General features: G+C 39.6%; 1 protein-coding gene across 2 annotated transcripts in view; it reads right to left on the bottom strand.

Annotated features, from left to right (window-relative positions):
* Positions 1–20431, bottom strand: part of rbms3 (RNA binding motif, single stranded interacting protein) — a 126710-nt gene that overhangs the window by 97998 nt on the left and 8281 nt on the right. The window contains exon 2 of one of the 2 annotated variants that reach the window (XM_058388197.1): positions 1035–1189. In XM_058388197.1, coding sequence (XP_058244180.1) covers positions 1035–1189 — 155 coding nt within the window. Of the gene's footprint in view, positions 1–1034; positions 1193–20431 lie in introns of both variants that reach the window. The other variant, XM_058388188.1, reaches the window with a different exon arrangement.

The raw sequence follows: 20431 nt of genomic DNA, 5'->3' as shown, positions 1-20431 counted from the left end.
GCCCACTCACTGTCCAAAGATCATTGTAGGGTTATGGGAAAAAGGAAAGTGTCATTTTGGATCCTTTTTTTGCTGAGCCATGGAGGATGAGAACCCCGAGGCGAATCCCTTTGACCTTTCCAAAATGTTACTGCCCGTTTGGCACGCCTGCCTCACCTAATGAAAGTTTTATTGCCATGAATTTTTTATTCCAATCCCACTCCAGGCCTGGGGCAAACCTGGACCGAAGCAGATTAGGACCTCGGAGAGAGACAGAGGGAACGACCAGGCAAGGCAGCTTAGCACAAGAGACGAAAAGAAATGAGCTGCGCTCGGCTTAATATGGGCTAATATGCATAAATTCACACTTTGCTATTGCCCTCCTGTTTCAGTGAATTAATGTTATAGGGATTACTCCAACTCTAAGAAAGGCGAAACTTGAAAAACATTTCAAACTTGGAAAGACTGAAAAATGGCTCCCTCAGTATACACTTTACTTCAGCCCATAACAGATGATATGGTCAAGGCAAAAATGAATTCCTTAAATTATGTCCCTCAGAGATCAGCGGGAATTTGTCAGTCATGAATGATCCCGTGTTCACCCTGCTGAAGGTTGAGCTCAAGTCCCTTGTGCTTGGCCCTCCCACAGTGCAGTGGAGAAATGTGCAGTGCTGTTGAGAAATCTGTTCAGGGTTAGAACCATTGGAGAAAGTGTCTTGGCTCTACAGGCCAATCCTCCCCCTTCCCCAAACAGATAGAACTATATCTGGATGATTCATTATAAGAACTGATTATGCAAGCTGCCCTCTGGTCTTCATGCAGAGTTTCACAATGACTTATCTCCCAAGACTAATGAGGCTGACCCTTCACTGCCTTATATGGGCCAAGATATTCTGGGAATTTCAGCACGTCTATGCCATGTGCTTTTCTTTTCTTTGCTTTTGCATCGGAACAGGATGTGTGTGTGTGTGTGTGTGTGTGTGTGATTGTATTTAAACTATAAATGGGCATGGGACAATCAGCGAGAGAGAGAGAGTGGAGAGAGAGAGACTCACGGTTGGCAGAGTTTGATGAGGTCCTGGTCGGTGGTGCCAGGAGGGAGGCCGCGGATGTACAAGTTGGTTTTACTGAGCTGCTCCACTGCACTCTGGCTGCTGCTATTGGTGCTGGGACTGGGTGGAGCCATTGGAGGAGGGGGAGGGGCATAGGACTGCTGTTCCACCAATGATAATTTATAAAGAGAGAAAGAGACAAATATTAGCAGTTGTCAGGTAACAAAAATACAACATATCAGACACACACTCCAAACACCTCTCTAAATGTAGCAACAATTATGGACAATTCTGTATTGTATTCAAACCAAAGCCCAAGGATATCAGGAACTTGGTATAATCTCACTGTATTTAAGTACACTCAGCTAAGCTAGCTCACTTTTTGAACAGGACTTCAGTAGCTGGACACTTGGCAGTGCGTATCCTATTGTTATAATAGAACAATGGAATTAACCAATCATATTTTCAATTGTAATGGGTCTCCAATGGAATACATGAGTGTAGCTTAACCACTTTTTACCCTTGATTTACACAACAAGCCTTACATTCAGGAAACTGTCCTAGAGCCGAGAGACCCTTAAAGCAGGTCAATGAACAAGCTAGCCAGATTAAAGCAAGTGTGTGTGTGTGTGTGATATCGCTGCTGTTGAGGAAAGAGGACATATAATACATGTCTGTGTGTGTGTGTGTGATGTTTTCAGTGCACCAGCTAACAGTCATGTTGGATTGTTTTCAGTAGTGGCTGCTTTTAGGAAGTAATTCAAAAGGGAAAATTTTCTTTATATTGCAAGACGTTTCGGTGGGTTTTTTTTTTTTTTTTTAATAATAATGTTCTGAAGGCTTAAACTTAAAATGCAAGGTTTGTTACTGTGTACATAGTTAATGAATCATTCTTCATGCCCAGATCAGTAAGCCCATACACACAATCATTCATGCAGAGCTTTATGGTCTAAAGTATTTACTGCATTTCAGTTTCATTTTCAAAATAGCTTTAACAAGACCATGTCAAAAACAATAGTGCCAGTGCTGAACATATTCGAAATATAAAATTCAGTAATAAAACGAAAGATGTATTGATATAAGCAATTCTCTCTCTCTCTCTCTCTCTCTCTCTCTCTCTCTCTCAACATTACTCTGGTCTACTATTATGTGCTGTATTCATTGACATACAGTATAAATTGAACCCATGCTATGCCATAACACAGTAGATCCATTCAAATTCAGTAGTACAGTAGCTCCTTTACCACTCATAAAGCACAGGAAGAGGCTTATACTTGAACTGATATTTTGGCATCAAAAGAAAAATCCATACCAAGCAATTTTTCACAGCATGAATGCCAGAAATGATATGCATTAAAGTGCTTATGGCACCTTTGAAGCAAAAATGAACCCGCTTATATGTGTGTTTTGAATGAAAACTGATTCCTAGATAAATTCCTGTGAATATACTTTCACACTATGACAGTTATGGGAGTAAATTACTGCTTTTGAAGGGACGTCAAAGAGGAAATCAAGTCCTTTTAAGAATCATATAATTTCCTCGCTATACCTCAGAAGACCAAGAGGCTTCACTTGAAGTGCCAAATCTTATCTACTGTACCTGGTGTGCATCTCATGTAGAGTCTGTTTAATGTGTGTGTGTTTGTGTGTGTGTTTGTGCGTGTTTGTACTGTTTCTGCCTCCGTTTGTGATAATCATTGGCTGTCACAGTGGTGCACATTGGCAAGTCTGGCCTGATATTAATCTATTACCTGTACTTCCCCACAGCCTACAATTACCACAGCTCGAGACAGACAGGTCTATCGGAAGACTGGCACGCTCTGCAACAATGTTATTCCCACAGTGCTTTGCCTCAGGCTAAGGCTATGAAAGAAAGCATTGAGTTTTCACGAATATGACACACACACCCACACACACTCACATACACATACACACGAGAAATGAAATAGAGGCCAGGCACACAGGAGGTGTGGAGGTCTAATGAAATTTAGATAAGATCTGAAAATGATGAAAAAAAGGGGGATATCTATGCATAAGAATATGTAGAAGATAAAAACACATTCACAGTGGTGCACCACCCTACACACTTGTGCCCACACACACACACAGATACACACAAACACATATGCAATACTCAAATGTGCGACTGGCATGTGGAATTCACAAACAATATGTGCCTGGGACTATGGACACAGACATGACTGACATGCCATCACTGACTGAGAGTGCACATGCATAAATGGATGTACACACACAAACACACACACAAACACACACACACACACTTGATAGTAGTGCAGACGCAAAAAAGCCTTCTTTTAGCATGGGCTCATTTTACACAGCAAGCCAGGGCCTGGTCTCTGCTACATGACGGCATGATGGAGAGAAGTAGAAGAAGAGAGCAAAAGAGCGTCTGATCAAAGAGCTCGCCTCTGAAACCTCTTTCAGCCAATTTGTGCAGCTGTCAGGGGCCAGACGATAGCACATCGGCATGTGTAATATGTCAGGAGGCGTGACGGGGAAGCCTTTGAAACGTCAAAAGTGCTCATTGCTCCCCAGCACCCAGGCCTAGGTTAGTGACAGGAGGAAAGCATGCAGCTCCTGTGACATGTTGACAAGCCTGTAACTTAAGCATACAGATAAATATTCATAAATTGCCTATATATATATTAACTTCAAGTTGTAATCTGTAATATTTAGCAGTTCAAATACTGACAAGATTTTCTCTGCCACCCACATGACCCCTCCCCATCTGTTAAAACTACTGATGTGTTCATTTGGAACATGGGACAAGGGAAGTGAGCAAGGGAACCAGAAATATAGCCACAGAGCTAGAAAGCCAGCTAAATGATGACTGAAGGTAACAATTTGGCTAGCTTTTACATTATGTACTGTAACAGACATTAAGTGTTTTCTAGTAACATTGAATGTATGACAGAACCAACAGGAAACACATATGTTGGTAAATTATGTTTAGGCTTTGTAAAATGTCAATTTAATAACATTACGCTAACCAAATGAAACCATTAGGACAGACGCTAGTCATAAGGAAGCTTCTAGAAAGCTCTGATCTGAGTGTGGAGCTAATTTTTGGGTTGTACATAACTGAAAGCCTGTATGACAATATCAGAAATCAGATTTTTTTTCTCTAAAATGTCTTTGGGATTATAGGATGATTATATACTGAAAGTCCAGAAAGACTTTTAAATGTTAAAGACATCTCTCCCATTTTAAATGTGTAATGGGATGCCTTTAAACTGAGGAACAGCCTCAGCAAGACATGCTAAAAGAGATGAGCCCCCAGACAACTAATAAAATGATAAAGTGGTAATTATAAAAAGCTATCTTTAAATATTTAAAATTTATTAAATCCCTTTTTGAACACTCACTTTTACACACTGGCTCCCCTCTTCTGATTTTAAACAAATTTTCTCTTGAGAAACTAAATCTCTCTATCAAGACTCTCTACCTTCTCATTTTCTGAGGATAAATCTTCCCCTTCTATCCTCCCTTCTCTTGTAGCTTCTCACCCTGTCACTGTCCGTAGGCTGTGCTGGTGCAGTGCCCTAGTGCCATCTCAATTTAAGGGTTAGTGATGTGCACACACATTATCTCCTCTTTGCACACTCAGATAGCCCTCATTTCCCTAAAGAGTCCGCCAGTCACCAAACAATTAGTATTTCTTGGAGAGTACTTCAAAATGGGTTTCAAATGGCTGCTCCTCTTTTCCAGCCCACCCTCCCTCATGAGAGAGAGAGAGAGAGAGGGAAAGAGAGAGAGAGATTTCCAAGACTGCAGGTTTTCTATGCTAGTGGGCTAATGTGATTCTGCACAAAGTGCAAAGGTGTGCGCATTTATGCATAATGCATTTTTATCACATTGTTGACAGTAAAACAGCACAGCATTTTTTTTTAAACAAATCCCATAATGCATTCTTATTCCCTTTATCTTGGTAATAACACATAGATCTACAGGATTCACACGCACACACACACGCTAGCTTCTTCCCAAGGTCAGTGATCGACAGTACACTCTGTACATGGGACAGAGACATCTCTTCTCCTATCACAATCTACCCAAGGGCTTCCTGGGGCTAGGGAAAGAATGCTGCCTATTTTGGGAGCAGGGCTGAGATCCCTTCCTTCCGGACAACAGAAGCCTGGAGGCCAGAGGAAATCCCAAAGACCAGACTGTGCAGAATACACACACAATTGAAGCTACATTCAGCTTTTAGAAAGTATGACACTGTCTGACCCGAGGATCCATTACTGCATACATTAGCCCATTAGCCTCTAGCTAATGGCTGTGTGGTGTCTGTAGAAAGACTACCAGAGGCAGCCATTAGGACTTGTAGTCAATAATCTCCTGCATTACAGTCTGCATCTCTGAAACAGAATTTGTAAACATTAGGAATCGGTGATAGGTGAAGTATCCAAGGCAAATAGATCTTCATCTAACACTTCTAAGGAAGAATGGCGGATCAAACGGAGGAGGATGTTGTAATGTAAGCATAGTGTATAAGTAATATCTGTTAAAAAGTCACCGAGACAATTTTCTAGTATTAAAATGTTTTTATTATATTACTGTGGGTTTTTTTTTTTCATATTTTTATTTTGATTTGTAATGCTGTACTGGACACAGCTTAATGGGTAAACAGTGCATTGGTATGATAATATGTAATATTTATACAGTTTTCTTTATGTGGGATGAGTTAAGTTCATGCAAGACAAATATATATTCTCTCTAACATTTTCTTCTTTCTTTCTTTCTTTCTTTCTTTCTTTCTTTCTTTCTTTCTTTCTTTCTTTCTTTCTTTCTTTCTTTCTCAACACAATTGAGTTGATTGAAAAACAAATTAGAAAGACAGTATTGGGTGCTGATGATAATGTCCATTTGTCTTAAAAATTCTCAGAGGTTTCTGCCATTTAGGTAATGATTACCAGGTCCAGGCATTATGTTTCTTTTTCAGTGTTAAGGTGCATAAATTAAGCAATACCAATTAGGCTTGGGAAGATGGAATTATCCCAGCGTGGGCTGTTCTGCATAACGGAATCCTGTGGTGAATGGGCTTTCGAATACTGAGAAAGCCTGCTTAAAGAGCGTGCCTCCTACACAAGCCTTTCACTTTTGACCTTTCCAATAAGTTACACAGTGCAATAGACCACACACACTGAGAGAGAGAGCACCTGAGTCAAAGTCTGCTCTCTGCCTCGCTCCATCTCTCACTCTATCTCTCACACTACCTCTCCCTCTCTCTCTCTCTCTCTCTCTCTCTCTCTATCTCAACAGGAATGCAGGGACAAACAGACTGGCTTTAATTTAGAAGGAGCACACTGCTCCAGAGGCTGAAACCATCCTCGAGCTTGTTAACGTCAGGCCCACGCTCATTTAATGTCATAAACAAGTTACACAAACATTCAGCCAGACAGGACTAACAACATCCTCCACTCTGGCCTCTCTCACGACACACACACTCACAGAGAGAGTGAGAGAGAGAGAGAGAGAGAGAGAGGGGTGGTGGTGGTGGGGGGCTAGTGTGGTGAGAAAGAAAGAAAGAAAGAAAGAAAGAAAGAAAGAAAGAATGAAAGAAAGAAAGAAAGAAAGAAAGAAAGAAAGAAAGAAAGAAAGAAAGAAAGTGTGTTTAAGAGAGAATATGTATTTGTCTAGCATGAACTTACACTCAATCTGCTCTCCAGCTCAATCCACCTACATAATAAATGACAATCTGTGCCTCATTCCACACTCTTCCATAGTGACTCATTCACATCTGTGATTTCACAACAGCTACGCTACAACATTATTCACCAGAACTGTGTGGCCCTTCAAATATTCTCAAAGCATGAATAATTGAAGGTTCATTCTTAGTATGAATATACATACACATGCAAATTTCACTTATCCATATTCAACATTCAAATTCAGTTATATTACTGAGTTACTGAGCTCACTGTTTAATGGGAATTACATGTATATTAAACAGGAATATTTATTTAAAAATGGGGGGCATGGTCTCACAATGCTAGGATCTTATAATGCTAGTAGGTGGGTTAGTGATTCTAAGTGTGTGTGTGTGTGGGGGGGGTGTGTGTGTGTGTGTGCCCATGTGCTTGTGTCTGCCCTGTGGCAGACTCTCATACAGGGTGTATTCCTGCCTCCTGCCCAGAGTTTCTGGGAAATGCTCCAGTTCCACCGCGACCCTGACCAGAATAAAATGGTTACTGAAGATGAATGAATTGAAATAAAAATATTTATTTTAAAGTTGTAATGTGGATTCATTAACTTCCTTCAAAGATTGAAAAAAATTAAACCCATGAAAAGGACAAGGGAAATGAAGAGTAAATTTTTTGGCTGCTGCATTAGCCTCACCAAATCCCCAGTCCCTCCAGGGCAGACACCTCATATTCAGATGTGAGGAAACAATCAATGTCTTTCTCATTTACATATGAACAGGCAGCGGGAAGCTCGCAAATCTGCCACAGTCCATTTTAATCTGAGAATGACTTCGTCCTGTATTGTTATGAGAAACAGTGCGGATGCTCTGTACTCTCCGCTCCCAATCTTCCGTCTGGAATTAACATCAGAATGAGAACCTTCCTCAGACCAGAGCACTGATCGAGCCCTCTTGGGCTCGAGCGGTGTTACCCCGGCAACAAAGTGGAGGACAAGGCAGGGCCTTATCAATCAATTAGAAATGTCTCAGAGCTGCAGGGTTACGGTCCCGCCTCAGTTTATCAAATTCATTACGGCCTTGGTCAGCGTACTAACACTTTTACTTTGCAGACAAAGAGCTTTTCCAGAAACTATAACTCTATAACTCTTTGTAGAGGAATGTACTTGACTGCATTATCTATTGCTGTGATTTAAGAGCTGATCATATTACAAGGACTTTGATCAATTTGGCTATGAGTTCAGTAAAAAAAGAAAGCAAGTTGTGAGGGTCATATGCAATGCACATAGCTCTGGGAGGGGTTGCTTTTATTCTTTTGAAATTCCTTCTCTAGGCTTGCCTTTTCAATCAGCTTTCCAAATATTCCAGGCAGACACAATCATGGGAATTCCTCCATCTGTTGCTTCTTTTTTGTCAGAGTTACTCAGTTTCAAGTAAATTGCCATCACACAGCATTTTGGAGGATGTGGGGTCAGGCTCATGTTACAGTCATTTAAACAAGAGAAGCAAAAGTAAATGCAGGACTTTGTTCAGTCCGAACAGTTTACGTCTGATGTCAATACCAACTCAAATAAAACTTGTGAACTGTTACTCACATGAGACGAGATTCCGTCAAGCAGTATCAACTGTTTCTGTAGCAAAAATCATAAACCTTTAATCCTCAATCCCATTATAGATGTATCGACTCTGCTGGTTACCAGTGAAGCTAACAGGAATGTACTCAATGTGGTGGATATTTCCAGGAAATTTCAACAGTTCACAGTAATATGAATAATACTGGTGCATAAGCAACCACAATGGCTTCACTTGTCAACCTTGAATTTAATCTACACATCACCCATCAGTACACACACACACTCACACACATGATGAAGTGTTGCTCACACACACTGTGTCTGTCCTTCTCACTGCGTTGAGTCATCAGTTTTCCAGTCCATTAGTCACACACCATCAAACACTGTCATATCATGTCAGGGCAGTGTGTGTGTGTGTGTGTGTTTGTTTGATCAAAAACCATCTATGTGGCACAGTCCAGCCTCATGAAAACCACGCTTCAACACAAATATGTCTACGTCTTTAAATGTTAGCCAGGCAGTTGCTGAGTGTCAATTCGGACACTGAGATGAGGAACTATCACACTCAGCACAGTGACACCATTCAGTGTAAATATAATACTTCAGGACCTTTTTTCATACCAGATTTTTCATCACGCTTTTAAATACATGCTTTTTTTTCAATCAAAGTCTTAAACAGAACATATTAAGCACAGTCTGGAATTTTTTGACTGATTTGATGGCTATATTGAATCACCCTAAAAAATTAAAATGATCCATTTCCCACCATTTAGCTTTTTTATTGTATGGAGGTTGGTTTAAAAAAGATTAAGAAGGCAGAATCCATGCAATATTTTCACTCCTGAAACTTGATGCAGTAAAACAGCAGAGACTGGGAAGCAGGGGTGTTAAAACACTGAGGACTGTGCTGCATGCTGTGTTAGAGTGTGATACAGTATGTTGGGAAAGACTGCCGTCACACTCAGCAATCATCCAGACACTCCTCAAGGGAACTGTGGAGACCCACAGAGACTGAGTCAAGTACATAAATGTATTCAGGAATGGTTCATGAGAGAAGCACAGAAAATGTCTACACTACACGTCTTGTACGTCTGGTGTGTGGCAGAATTGGATGATTTCTCTGCTCGAACCTGACTATTAAACCTGGTCATTAACTGAGTCAGCTACATTAGAGCAGAGAAATCATCAAAACGATTATACACGCCTGTATTAGACATCTTAGACTAAATGGTCTAATTGCAGGGGTGGGGAAGTAACAAACTATCACTAACACTTCCATTACAGTAATTGAGTGTATGTTTCATTAACCATACTTTTGAGTACAATTAAATCATTATAGCTTAAAAAAATAGATTTAATTTCACACCATTTATTTTTGACCACTGTTAAATAAATAAATATGCATTTAATGCTGAAAGACTGTAAGACAATTAATGCTGTAATGCTGTAAGACAATTAATAGAGCACATGTGTAATTTGTTATTTGACCCAATCAAAATAAATAAAACAGTTTCGTGTCTACACAACGCTTAATCAGAAGCAGCAATGTCTGAGAGAGTGGAGACACATCCGTGGCCCAATTTATCAAGCATCTTTTGTTTCATATGCTTCCAAGAAAACAGTGTGATAATGATCTGCAAAGTATATTTCCCAAAAACCCATGGGGATATCAGCATTAGACAGTTCAGCATCCAACCTGCAGAAACATGTATGGTTAAGCCATTAGCTAGCCTGAGTAAGCTAGCCTAGCTAGCTAGATCTGTTGATGTTTTACAATATAACAGCTTTGCAGTAAACTTAACATGTCATTTCCTTGTTTGGTGTGTTAAATCTGTCTGCTACAACCTATAGGTAACACTCAGGATAATGTGTAAGGTGCATCTTTGCTGGGTAGCTTATTAGAAAGCTTGAAAACAATAAGTAGTAAGGTTGATCTAGCTAGCTAGCTGGCTCCTGAGCTAGCTACAAACCAAGCAAGCTGCCAACACCCTAGCCATGAGAATAGAACAGAAGAGACAATTAAATATGTTTTAATTAGATTTGTCAGTTAAAGACATATAAAAAAGGTAAATTATGTATGTAAAATAATTGCTCAACTCCTACTTGAGTAAGTTACTTGGAACACTACTTTCACTTTTAGTCAAGTGAAATATTACAGCAGTAAGAGAACTTTTACTCAGGACAGCATGATTTATATGTGCTCCACCGATGACTTTGAATAGCAAGAAGTGATCATTATCCATATTAAAACAGATATTACAGAACAAAACATAATTATAGGAGCACACAGCACAATAAAATTAAAGCCTATTAGCCGCCTTCACGGTTTATTGCTAATCTGTGACATGAAAATTGATTGATGTCAAAGACATCAGTAGTGATTTGGGGATGCTTTTGTAAAATGCATTAAGTGTTCAAAACAGCCATTATGCAGTATTATTCATTACTCCATACATTTTATTTATACAAGTAGATCTGCACACTGGATACAGAGCTCAGTATAGCTAATGTGCTGGATATAATGACTATGACTTTCACAATGAATTCCTTGCTGGTAGCATCATTAAATTTTGCCCGTGCAAACAATTTAGCATGCGACTTTCTTAGGAAACCTGCTTTCTAAGGGTTAAAGGAAAACAGTGTGTTGCCTGGACAATAGTCATGCTCAATTCACACTGTTTGTCCACCCACTCTATGTAATTATCTCCAGAAATATTTGTGTTTCTCAGCACAATGTGATCACTCAGATAAACAATCAGGGCTGCCTCTTCACTTAATTCAGCAACAGCTTTTTTCTGTTTTAGATGCATGATGGATATCAGGTGATCAGGGAGAAGAAAAACAATTATTTTTGCATAATAGCAGCCATGCACCATGCTCTAAACACACACACACACACACGCACACACACACACATAGGCTGTTCCAAGCAACAGCCTCTTCCCACTCAGTTTGTGCTGTACTGTCAGAGTGCCAATTACTGTACAGGCAGGTAACATCCGTTTGAGCCAGGCTTCATTCCACCAAACCCATTACGATTCAGACACAGCGTGATAGACCTATTTAGTGCAGCACTACACTACAACAATGCCTCACTCCAGTGCACAGATACATGTATACACCACATTCAGCAGTTCAGCATCACAGGGCAATAATCTAAAGATGAAAAAAGAAAAAAAATGTACATTTCTATAGAAATTGTGAATAACGGTATAAGAAAAAAAAATCTATCTGCTTACTGCTGGTGTAGATTCATATATATTATCAAGCTGTTTAACAAATGATAACCTAAAGTAAGCCTCACTGAATATTGGATGTTTTAGCTAAATATAAACTCATGTAGATCTGTGTAGCTAGAAAAGTGTTAGAATAAGCATCAAGTTCGTTAGCTAGCTACAAACTTATTAAAAACACAGCTAGCCAGTTCATATTTTTCACTTCAGTACAGCTCACCTGGTTTGTTAATAAGAATAAGAAAAGAAGATGAGAAATTGAAATAAAAAAAAGAAATAAGAAAGAGAAAATGAAACATCTTTTGATTAGCTGTGTTAATTATATGAAAAAGTAAATTAAATCAAAAGTAAGTACTCAAGTAGTTTTTTCACCACATGATGTTTTTACTCCTACTTGAGTAATTTACTTGAACACCAATTTTTCCTTTACTCAAATGAGTTATTGCAGCAGAAATAGTACTTTTATTCAGGTCAGCGTGTTTAATACTTGCTCCACCACTACCTAATTGCAAGAAGCGATCATTATCCATATTGAAACATAATCCAACATGCCCTTGGGATTATATATGTATAGGAGATGCAGTACCAACCAGTAGTAATGGCAAAACAAAAAGGATGAATTACCTGGAAAGTATGGCACATTCAATCTGATTGGCAAGAAGACAGAAGGCAAAGTGAAGAAAAAGACAGTGAACAAGGCAGATCAATTCAATACCCTTAAGCATTTACCTTTCAAAAGCACTTCCTGTTGTTAATAATTGATCTCCTAAATCAATTATTTTAATTGGTGGTAAGGTGTAATCCTGGCACACATACTTTTTGGACTCTTTCCTTTGGCAGATTTCAAGAAGTGAGGCTGTAGTGTGGTAAAAATGCAGTGCCCTGTCTTCTTCCAAAGGTAAGGGAGCCAGAAATCATCTGAAATCAAAACCTACCTGGAATCATTCAAGCTTCATCTGCACTATGCAGAAAACAGAGCCAGTCTTTATTCAGCCAGCATACATGTCCAGTTATCCAGATGCTCAGCTCTTTAAGAATGCATTTCATGGACACAAAATAAAATAAATTCAACACCTGTGCATCTTTGCATATAGTGATATTTTGAGTTGAGTTGAAGATCAACTCATCTTCATATTCTATGGCCCATATATTTTCTACTAAGCAAAATAATCTTCAGTCATGTTTTCTGTGCTGCATAAACACAATCTGCTCTTAATCCACTAACCCGGCTAATATTACGTTCATTTGACATTAAAATCACCCCAGTCATATCTGAGTAATCTCATAACCGAGCACCACATGCCCAAAACAAAGGAACAATTACACTACGGATAAAGAGCAGGACTGATACAGCCCAGATAACATCTGTGAAGACCAACAGAGGCTTTTTTCTTTTGAGAGGAAAAAAAAAAACACAGAACCAGAGATTCTTTAATCTCTTTCCTAATAAGCTAAACCCACTCTGAGGAGCAGCAGTGCTGCCTCAGGTCCATCTGATCCTATGATCCCTTCAACAGCAGTCCTGCATGCACCATCAAAAAAAAAAAAAGACCATCTTTAAACAAACTGAGTTTGAAAACCCAGAAGGCATGCTAATGAAAGCAAGTCAGTGTATTCTGCTTAGAACTGAAACAAATGGTATACCAATACGCTACATAAAAGACAGACGCAACTGATTCATGGTAGAACAACCATCTGACTTAATTCACTGCTTGTTTTGCATATGCTTTAGGTATTTGCTTTTGGTTTTCATGTGCATGTGCAATTATGCGCATGAGGTTGTTTAAAAATAGATACAATACAGATAAAGCCTGCACAATGCGACTGTATTTCTTTGCTTCTTTGTTTTTTATTTTTTTATTTTTTTATTTCTCTCCTCTGTGCATTTCATTCCATTAGCCATGATAATCTGCAGATGTGGGCTTGCCCACCCTGCTGAATTATGCAAACCCAGCTCAGGCTGGGCGCAGGAGTTTAGCTGAGCCTGATGGAGGAAGACAGACAGCTTGTGGTCTCTCTTTTGAAGAAGACAGCCTACCTCTAATCCCCCTTCTCCCTTGCCTTTTTCTCTCTCTTTCTTTCACCTTGTTGTCCGGTGCTCACACCTTTCATCCTGCTCCTCCAGTCTTGTCTTTAGAAAGGACATAGACTTTTCAACCTCTTTCCTTTTCAGCTACAGTTTCTTATTGTGTTTTTTTTTCTTTCTGCATGTGACTTGGCTGACCCCCTGTATAGTCTCTTAGCAAGATCCTTCCTGAGGCTGTTCAGGTGGTAAAATTCATGAGCAAACACTCTGGTTTATGGGATTGAGATTGACATGCTTGTAAAATGCCTTCACTGTCAAATACAGGAGGCTCAGGTGCAGAACAATGGATAAAAAAAAATAAAATACAGAGGAAACCAAAATAGGGAAGGCATTTTTGAGTTGTCACCATGTGCCAGTCCTCCATCAGATGAAATACTTGCAATTGAGCTTTACAAAATACAGACAGTCACATTGTGAAAAGGACTGTTTGAAACCATTCGGTTTTGTTCATGGGTCTGGTTTGTTTGGTCTCACGCAAAAAAAAAACTAGATAAAATTTTTTTTTTTTCTCGCATAAGGAGGAAAACACAGCCTCTTCCCATGTACCAACTGACCATGCTTTATTTATTGATCTCTTTCTCTGATATTATCAGTCTCAGTGAACAAAATCTATCCATTTGCATACTAAGTGCAGTTTCATTTATTTATTCAATAAAAGTGTGAAGCAGGGAGCTAATTTACTGCATAATTTTATTGCCACAATTTCATTAATCCAACGGTTTTATTCTAAGAGCATAGCTTACGTTTATAACCATTACACTGTTAAGTTACACCCACAGCTACAAATTGAAAATGGCTTTATTTGTTGGAAAGAAGCGTGGCTTAATTGATGACTAAATTGGCCAAGAGTGGCCTCACAAGGGCTTTTGACACTTGATAAAGTTAACCCTGAGTCATTGCAAACCCGGGTAAATGGAATCCTGGGTTATCTTGTTTCATATTTCACACTGCTCACACTACTTTACCTGGGGTTAATAAATAAACTTGAGTATACAGGATCGGATGTGATGCCATGCTTTGATAAATCCAGCAAGTTTTAATAACAGCTTGTCTCGCGGTTTTGCGTGAGTAAGAAAAAACTTTGTCACGTAAATCCTACCTCGCCGTTTTAAGCCTCCTGAGTTGCACAAAGGTAGAAAAACAAAACGACAAAAGAAAGAAAGCAGAGGAATAAAGTGTATGCATTTCTTTTCAGCATGGAGAGATGTGTTTACTTGTATAGTACTATGACTGTTTACTGCTCCGTCATCTGGGGAATTATGTTTCGTTCCCAAGACTCATCACTAACGGCACATTTACCTCTGGATGACTGGATACGCCACTTTCAAATGACATGAACAACTTTTGTGTTTTTAATAAATGCTTTGAGAGACTAAAGTATGAAAGTCAACACTCCTCTATGAGCATTTGACATTTTTTTCCCCTCAAACGCTGCAATTACTGTTTGCACAACACGTAGGTTTTCTGTCACTCTACATAGCACATGATATGAGGCATACGCTGTTCACTTTCTGATTGAGTGTCTGTTGCTAAGCATCTAGCCGTAAGATTCTAACACTGCATCATTTTACACTGTTCATGCTTGGGGTTAATACAGCAAAACTGGAGCTAACCCTGCTTTAGAGCAGAATTCTATAATCCCAGGTAAAAAGTAATGCTAACCCTGCTTCTAAATTACAAGTGTGAAACGATCCTCTACCTGGGGTTAAAGGCAGGGTTTAGAATGTTGATCACCCAGGGTTAAGCGCAGTGTGAAAAGCCCTATAGTACGTTATTCAATTTTTTATAGTATGATATTACATTTTTTATTATAGTATCAATTCTAAAAAAGCAAACAGATAATGATGTATATAATATAACAGTAAAAGTTTCAGTGATAAATATGTGAACAGTAGTCTGTCAGGTGAAACAAAGGTTAGCAATGTGGACATTAAAATGTACTCAAAGTTCCGACTACACTGTTTCTTTTGTCAAAGGTAGTGAATTTATTGCAATAATGTCTTGTACATTCACTCTTAGTCTTTCCAGTCACTGGTGCTTTCAGCTATGCTCACTGGAGAGTACCAATACCAATTTTTCACAGCCAATATCACTTCCAAGGGCAAATCTCAAATCTCAGAGCTGCTACACAACACTATTATTGCTACCCACCATTCTGCTGTAAATGGATATCAGTATACAGAGCCTGCATATGGATGGAATGTGTTTCTTATTCTTTTCAACCATCTATTTGGAATACGCTCAGTCTGGGAAATGTAAACGAAAGATATGTGCTACAATAAAACAACATCATGGATTACAGATCTGTGTATTACTTAGGTTTATGCGTTATCGTCAGTGTGCACATAGTGGCAGTGCAGGGACTGATATGCAATGCATGTGGGGCATCTGTTATGGGGCATCTGTGCAGGTAAAGCAGGCTATTTCCAAGCTGCTTCATCAAGGAGAGTCCAAAGGAGAGCACTATATTGCAGTGAATGAGTAGGTCCATGACTCCTAGCTGTGTGCATGTGCGTCTTTGTGGCCCCCTGATAGCAGCAGACTCATTAGTAGGGTTGGGCTTTGCTGACTTTGTGCATCGTGTGGCGGTGTTTGTATTCTAATTAGGGTTAGGCAGTTAAGCCTCAGACTTGTGCTGACCTCTGATTCTGCACTGCCAGTCAAATTAAACTTAACACACAGTTAACTGTCAAGAGGCACCCCACAATGAATTTCAATATGGTCTCATATGGGCTGCATGTCTTTCTTCAAGTGGGATAATTAGTATGTTACTCACATGAACTTCACTCTCACTCACTCACTCACACACACACACACATTACTTTCCTCACATTGACATATTGACATAATTATTAATACAGCTAATTAATTCTCTGCCTACACCTAAATGTAATCCTAACTCTAAACGCAGTAACCAAAAAACATTTTTACGTTTTGAAAAAAGTAGTTCTCCCTAAACTGCCAGCTATTCCTGTCCAGACATTTTGTTCCCCACCAAGATCGAAAAACATGGCCACATAGAAACACATGCTGAAATAGTCATGCGCTTTCTGTGTAAGCTCTCTTACACTTACTGCACTCCCACCCCACCCCATTCACTCCCTCTCAGCAAAATGGCCATCATTGTGGTTCTGAAAACACCACCACACCTCCATTAGACAGCCTACCACCATGTGTGTGCCTGATTGTGTTCGTGCGTATGTGTCTGTGTGCGAGGTTCCAACTCTTTTTGAAGTGTGTGATGGGCTTGATGGATCATCAGATAGAGTGGAGTGGAACATCGCCACAGAGCTGCATAAAAAAAAAAGGGCTTGGAGGTTTAAAAGAAATGTGCATAAAAAAAAGTTTAACATCCTCTCCAAACCTCCTTCCTCTTTCCTGCTGCCACACCAGGAGATGAAAGGACTGTGCTTGTGCAAAGGCTGAAAAAAAAAGGAGGACTTCTTTTTTGCGCATGCCACCACTTTGGCCAGCCAAATGCATTTCATCCTCACAGCAGCACAAGGGAATGACAAGCTATGTGTGGAGAACAGAATCTCGCCAGAACTTCAAACAAACACAAGATGGAAGATGGGTATCTAAACGAGTCCTCATGCAACGGGCAATTCCAGGAGGATCCATGTGCCAGTAAGAACGCTATGATCAGAAATAATATGCTGTGTTCACATTGCAGGCTTCATTGCACAATTCAGATTTTTTTTTTGTTCGGCTCAGATAGCTCATATTTGTAATGCAAGTGAATCACATCTGTCCTTAACGTGAACATGTCTGAGATTTCCTGGACTGTTGTTTCAAACACTTCTCAGTTTTGGTAGATTCTGTCCAGTTTGCTTGAATGGATTTCCCAAATATCAAGTAAATCACCAATTTCCTCATCCTTCCATTGAATATAGTCACATCTGTTGCTGTTTTACTTTGTTGTTTTCAAGTGAATTCAATTCAGCTTTATTTGTGTAGAGTTTCTATCAATGGACGTTGTCACAAAACAACTTTATAAAAATACAGAAATTCGATTTTGTTTAATTTTACCACTAATGATCAAGGTGACAGTGGCAAGGAAAAAAGTCCCTGAGATGATATTGGGAAGAAACCTTGAAGAGGAAGTCATAAGGGAAACCCATCCTCATCTGGGTGACCCCGGAGAGTGTGATTATATAATAATTTTGCCACACTACCAACACTGGATGTCATATCCACACACACATGACAGTGCATCGGGAAAAAAAACACATGACCATTATCATTTCTGTTGCTTCAAACATGTGTTCGATTTCAGATCACATATGGAAGTGGCTCAGGTCTGAACTGAAAGGAACTGGGGGGGGGACCTTGTGTCCACATACAGCTAATCAATTTTGTGTCTCTTCAAACTGATAATGTGAATGTAGCCTTGGACACACACACACAGACACACACACAAGAGCTATATGTAGGGTCTGGTGACCTAGCTGGAACACAGTAGCACACACAAAGCAGCTTAATCATTCATAAAAGTAGCAAGGTTAATAAAATATGTAAGGCCACTCACCAGCATGCTGGCAAAATTCCCCTGCACTGCCTTAGCTTTTAAAATTCACCTAGCAAATCTAATTAACATACCTATTATAAAGTTTATATATTATACCTTATATTTTATGGGCGAGTGGTGTGTGTGTGTGAGAGTGACGGAGCGAATGAGACAGCTGGAGAGAAAGGAGTAGAGAACTTGACTCTCGCACCGAGCGCCACGCTGCGCATGTGGCAGCTTAGAGGACAAGGTCACACAGCCTGTAGTGTCTGTAAGACTAATCCTGTCAGGCTTTTATCCTCCCCTTCCTCTGCCACTTAAACACACTCGCCTCTCTCTCTATCCCTGCTCTCACTTTATCGTTTGCTTGCTCCCTCTCTAAAACTGGGGACTGGTGAAGGAGCTGGATAGCCCCAAATAATAAAAAAAAAAGCTCATTTAGATTATGCTCACTACCGCAGTGTGTGTGTGTGTGTGTGTGTGTGTGTGTGTGTGTGTGTGCGCAGTGGAGAGAGCTTGCAATCAAGGGCAGAGTTGTGTGACAGATAGAGTGGCTAATAAGTGTAGTCTGGAACTCTCTATTTCCACCCACCTCCAGACTTAAGGGAGTTTAACCAAGTGGAAAGACCACTGCTGTCATGGATTTAATGAAAAAACAAGCAGAATTGTTTACTGAATAGACACTGATCTCCTTTTTATAAGGATTCATTGCGAAATGCTTCAGGTTTAAATCTATTTAGTACATACGCTGAAAAACGTGATAGCAAGTGAGAATATCTTGAATATCGGTTTTGAGAAATAAATATAAAATTCAGCCAATTTCTAGACATTTTCCTTCAGCATGAAACTATTATTTCTAGAATGATGCACAATTATTTGCCAATAGAAGTACCACGAGTACAAATGCCTAAATATCAGCTTAATGATCTTATATTTGTTCTGTAATAATTTTGTAATCAGAAATATTAGCTTCTAGTGTCTTTATTCGTCTTTATTCAGGATTCATTAAGATATGCTTTGTGCAGTGTAACAAATTAAAACTGTTCTGCAAATCAAAGCTATTACTATCAGAGGGACAGACTTCCAAATTTTGGGTTTCATTAGCCACTCTCTTTGTGGTCTTGAGTCTAGTGATGTGTTCACAAGGTCTTTGAGCATTTGCCATGCAAATGATCCCAAATAAAAATGTGAGCTGTGCAAATTGATTCAACCAGGACACAATAAAGCACTGTTTACATAACCTAATCCCAAGCAGAGTGCTTACTTTTGAGCTTTTGGGTAGAGCTGTAACAGCCAGGACAGGGCTATCTGTTGTTATAAATCAGCCATCTTTTGTACAGTCCAAGCACAGGCTTGAGAATATTACAGAGCAACCAGTTCTTTCAGATGGCTCTTAGTATTTATAGAGTGAACAATAAGGTCAAAACAAATTGTCTCCCCTAAAGCATTGTGAGTGTGGTGTATGCTCATTTCTTTACCCATGCGTGGAGAATTGGACATGGTTATGGCAGGTTAAGAGCGCTGGGCCCATATCCGATTAGAGCGGCCTCTGCTGTGGTCGTAACTGCCAATAAGGTGTGCATAAATTGGACTAGAGAAAGAGAGGCAAGGCTTGGAGGCAAGAGGCTGGACAGTGAAATCCCTCAGGAGTGTGTATTCAAGAATTTATGACACCTCTCCTCTCCTACCCTGTCCTTGGCTTTGACTGCACTGTTTCTGAGGGAGCCGATTTCTAGCATGTCTCCTGATTAAAACGCAGGAGAAGGATGGAGCAAGTGACAGGAGAGAATGAAAAAAAACCATATTTGAACACTATCCTTCCTTACGTCCTTCCCCTCTCCTTCCTCTGAGCTCCTGGCACACCAGGAACATCAGATACACTCAGCTTTAATTTCTGCAAAGATGACAAGACTCAGCTGCTATGTGGCAAATTTATCAAAGAATGCTAAATACATCTAGTCAAATTCAAGTGGTTGCAGTTTTAGTGTTTATATACAGTCTGAACCAGTATGATTCACCTTTACCTATACTTAGGGCTCAGACCTCATCAGTCATGATTTATTATCACATTACCAGTTACACATCCAGCCCCCAAACCCCTCAATCCCCTTGTACACACACACACACACACACACACCATATGGCCAGACTATTCTTTGTGTCCACAACCATTAGCCCATGACTAAACATGTTTGCATAGGATGCCTTTCTTAAGTCCAGCATAGACTTACATATAAGGAATAAGCATGCACCATAAAGAATGATATCTTAGGGAGTAAAAATATATTGAATAATGAACAAGATTATAACTACTATTTTATTTAATATATTT

The sequence above is a fragment of the Hemibagrus wyckioides genome, linkage group LG01, assembly GCF_019097595.1.
Source record: "Hemibagrus wyckioides isolate EC202008001 linkage group LG01, SWU_Hwy_1.0, whole genome shotgun sequence".
Taxonomy (NCBI): domain Eukaryota; kingdom Metazoa; phylum Chordata; class Actinopteri; order Siluriformes; family Bagridae; genus Hemibagrus; species Hemibagrus wyckioides.
The sequence above is the reverse complement of the archived record's forward strand: the minus strand, read 5'-3'. Positions and strand labels throughout refer to the sequence as shown.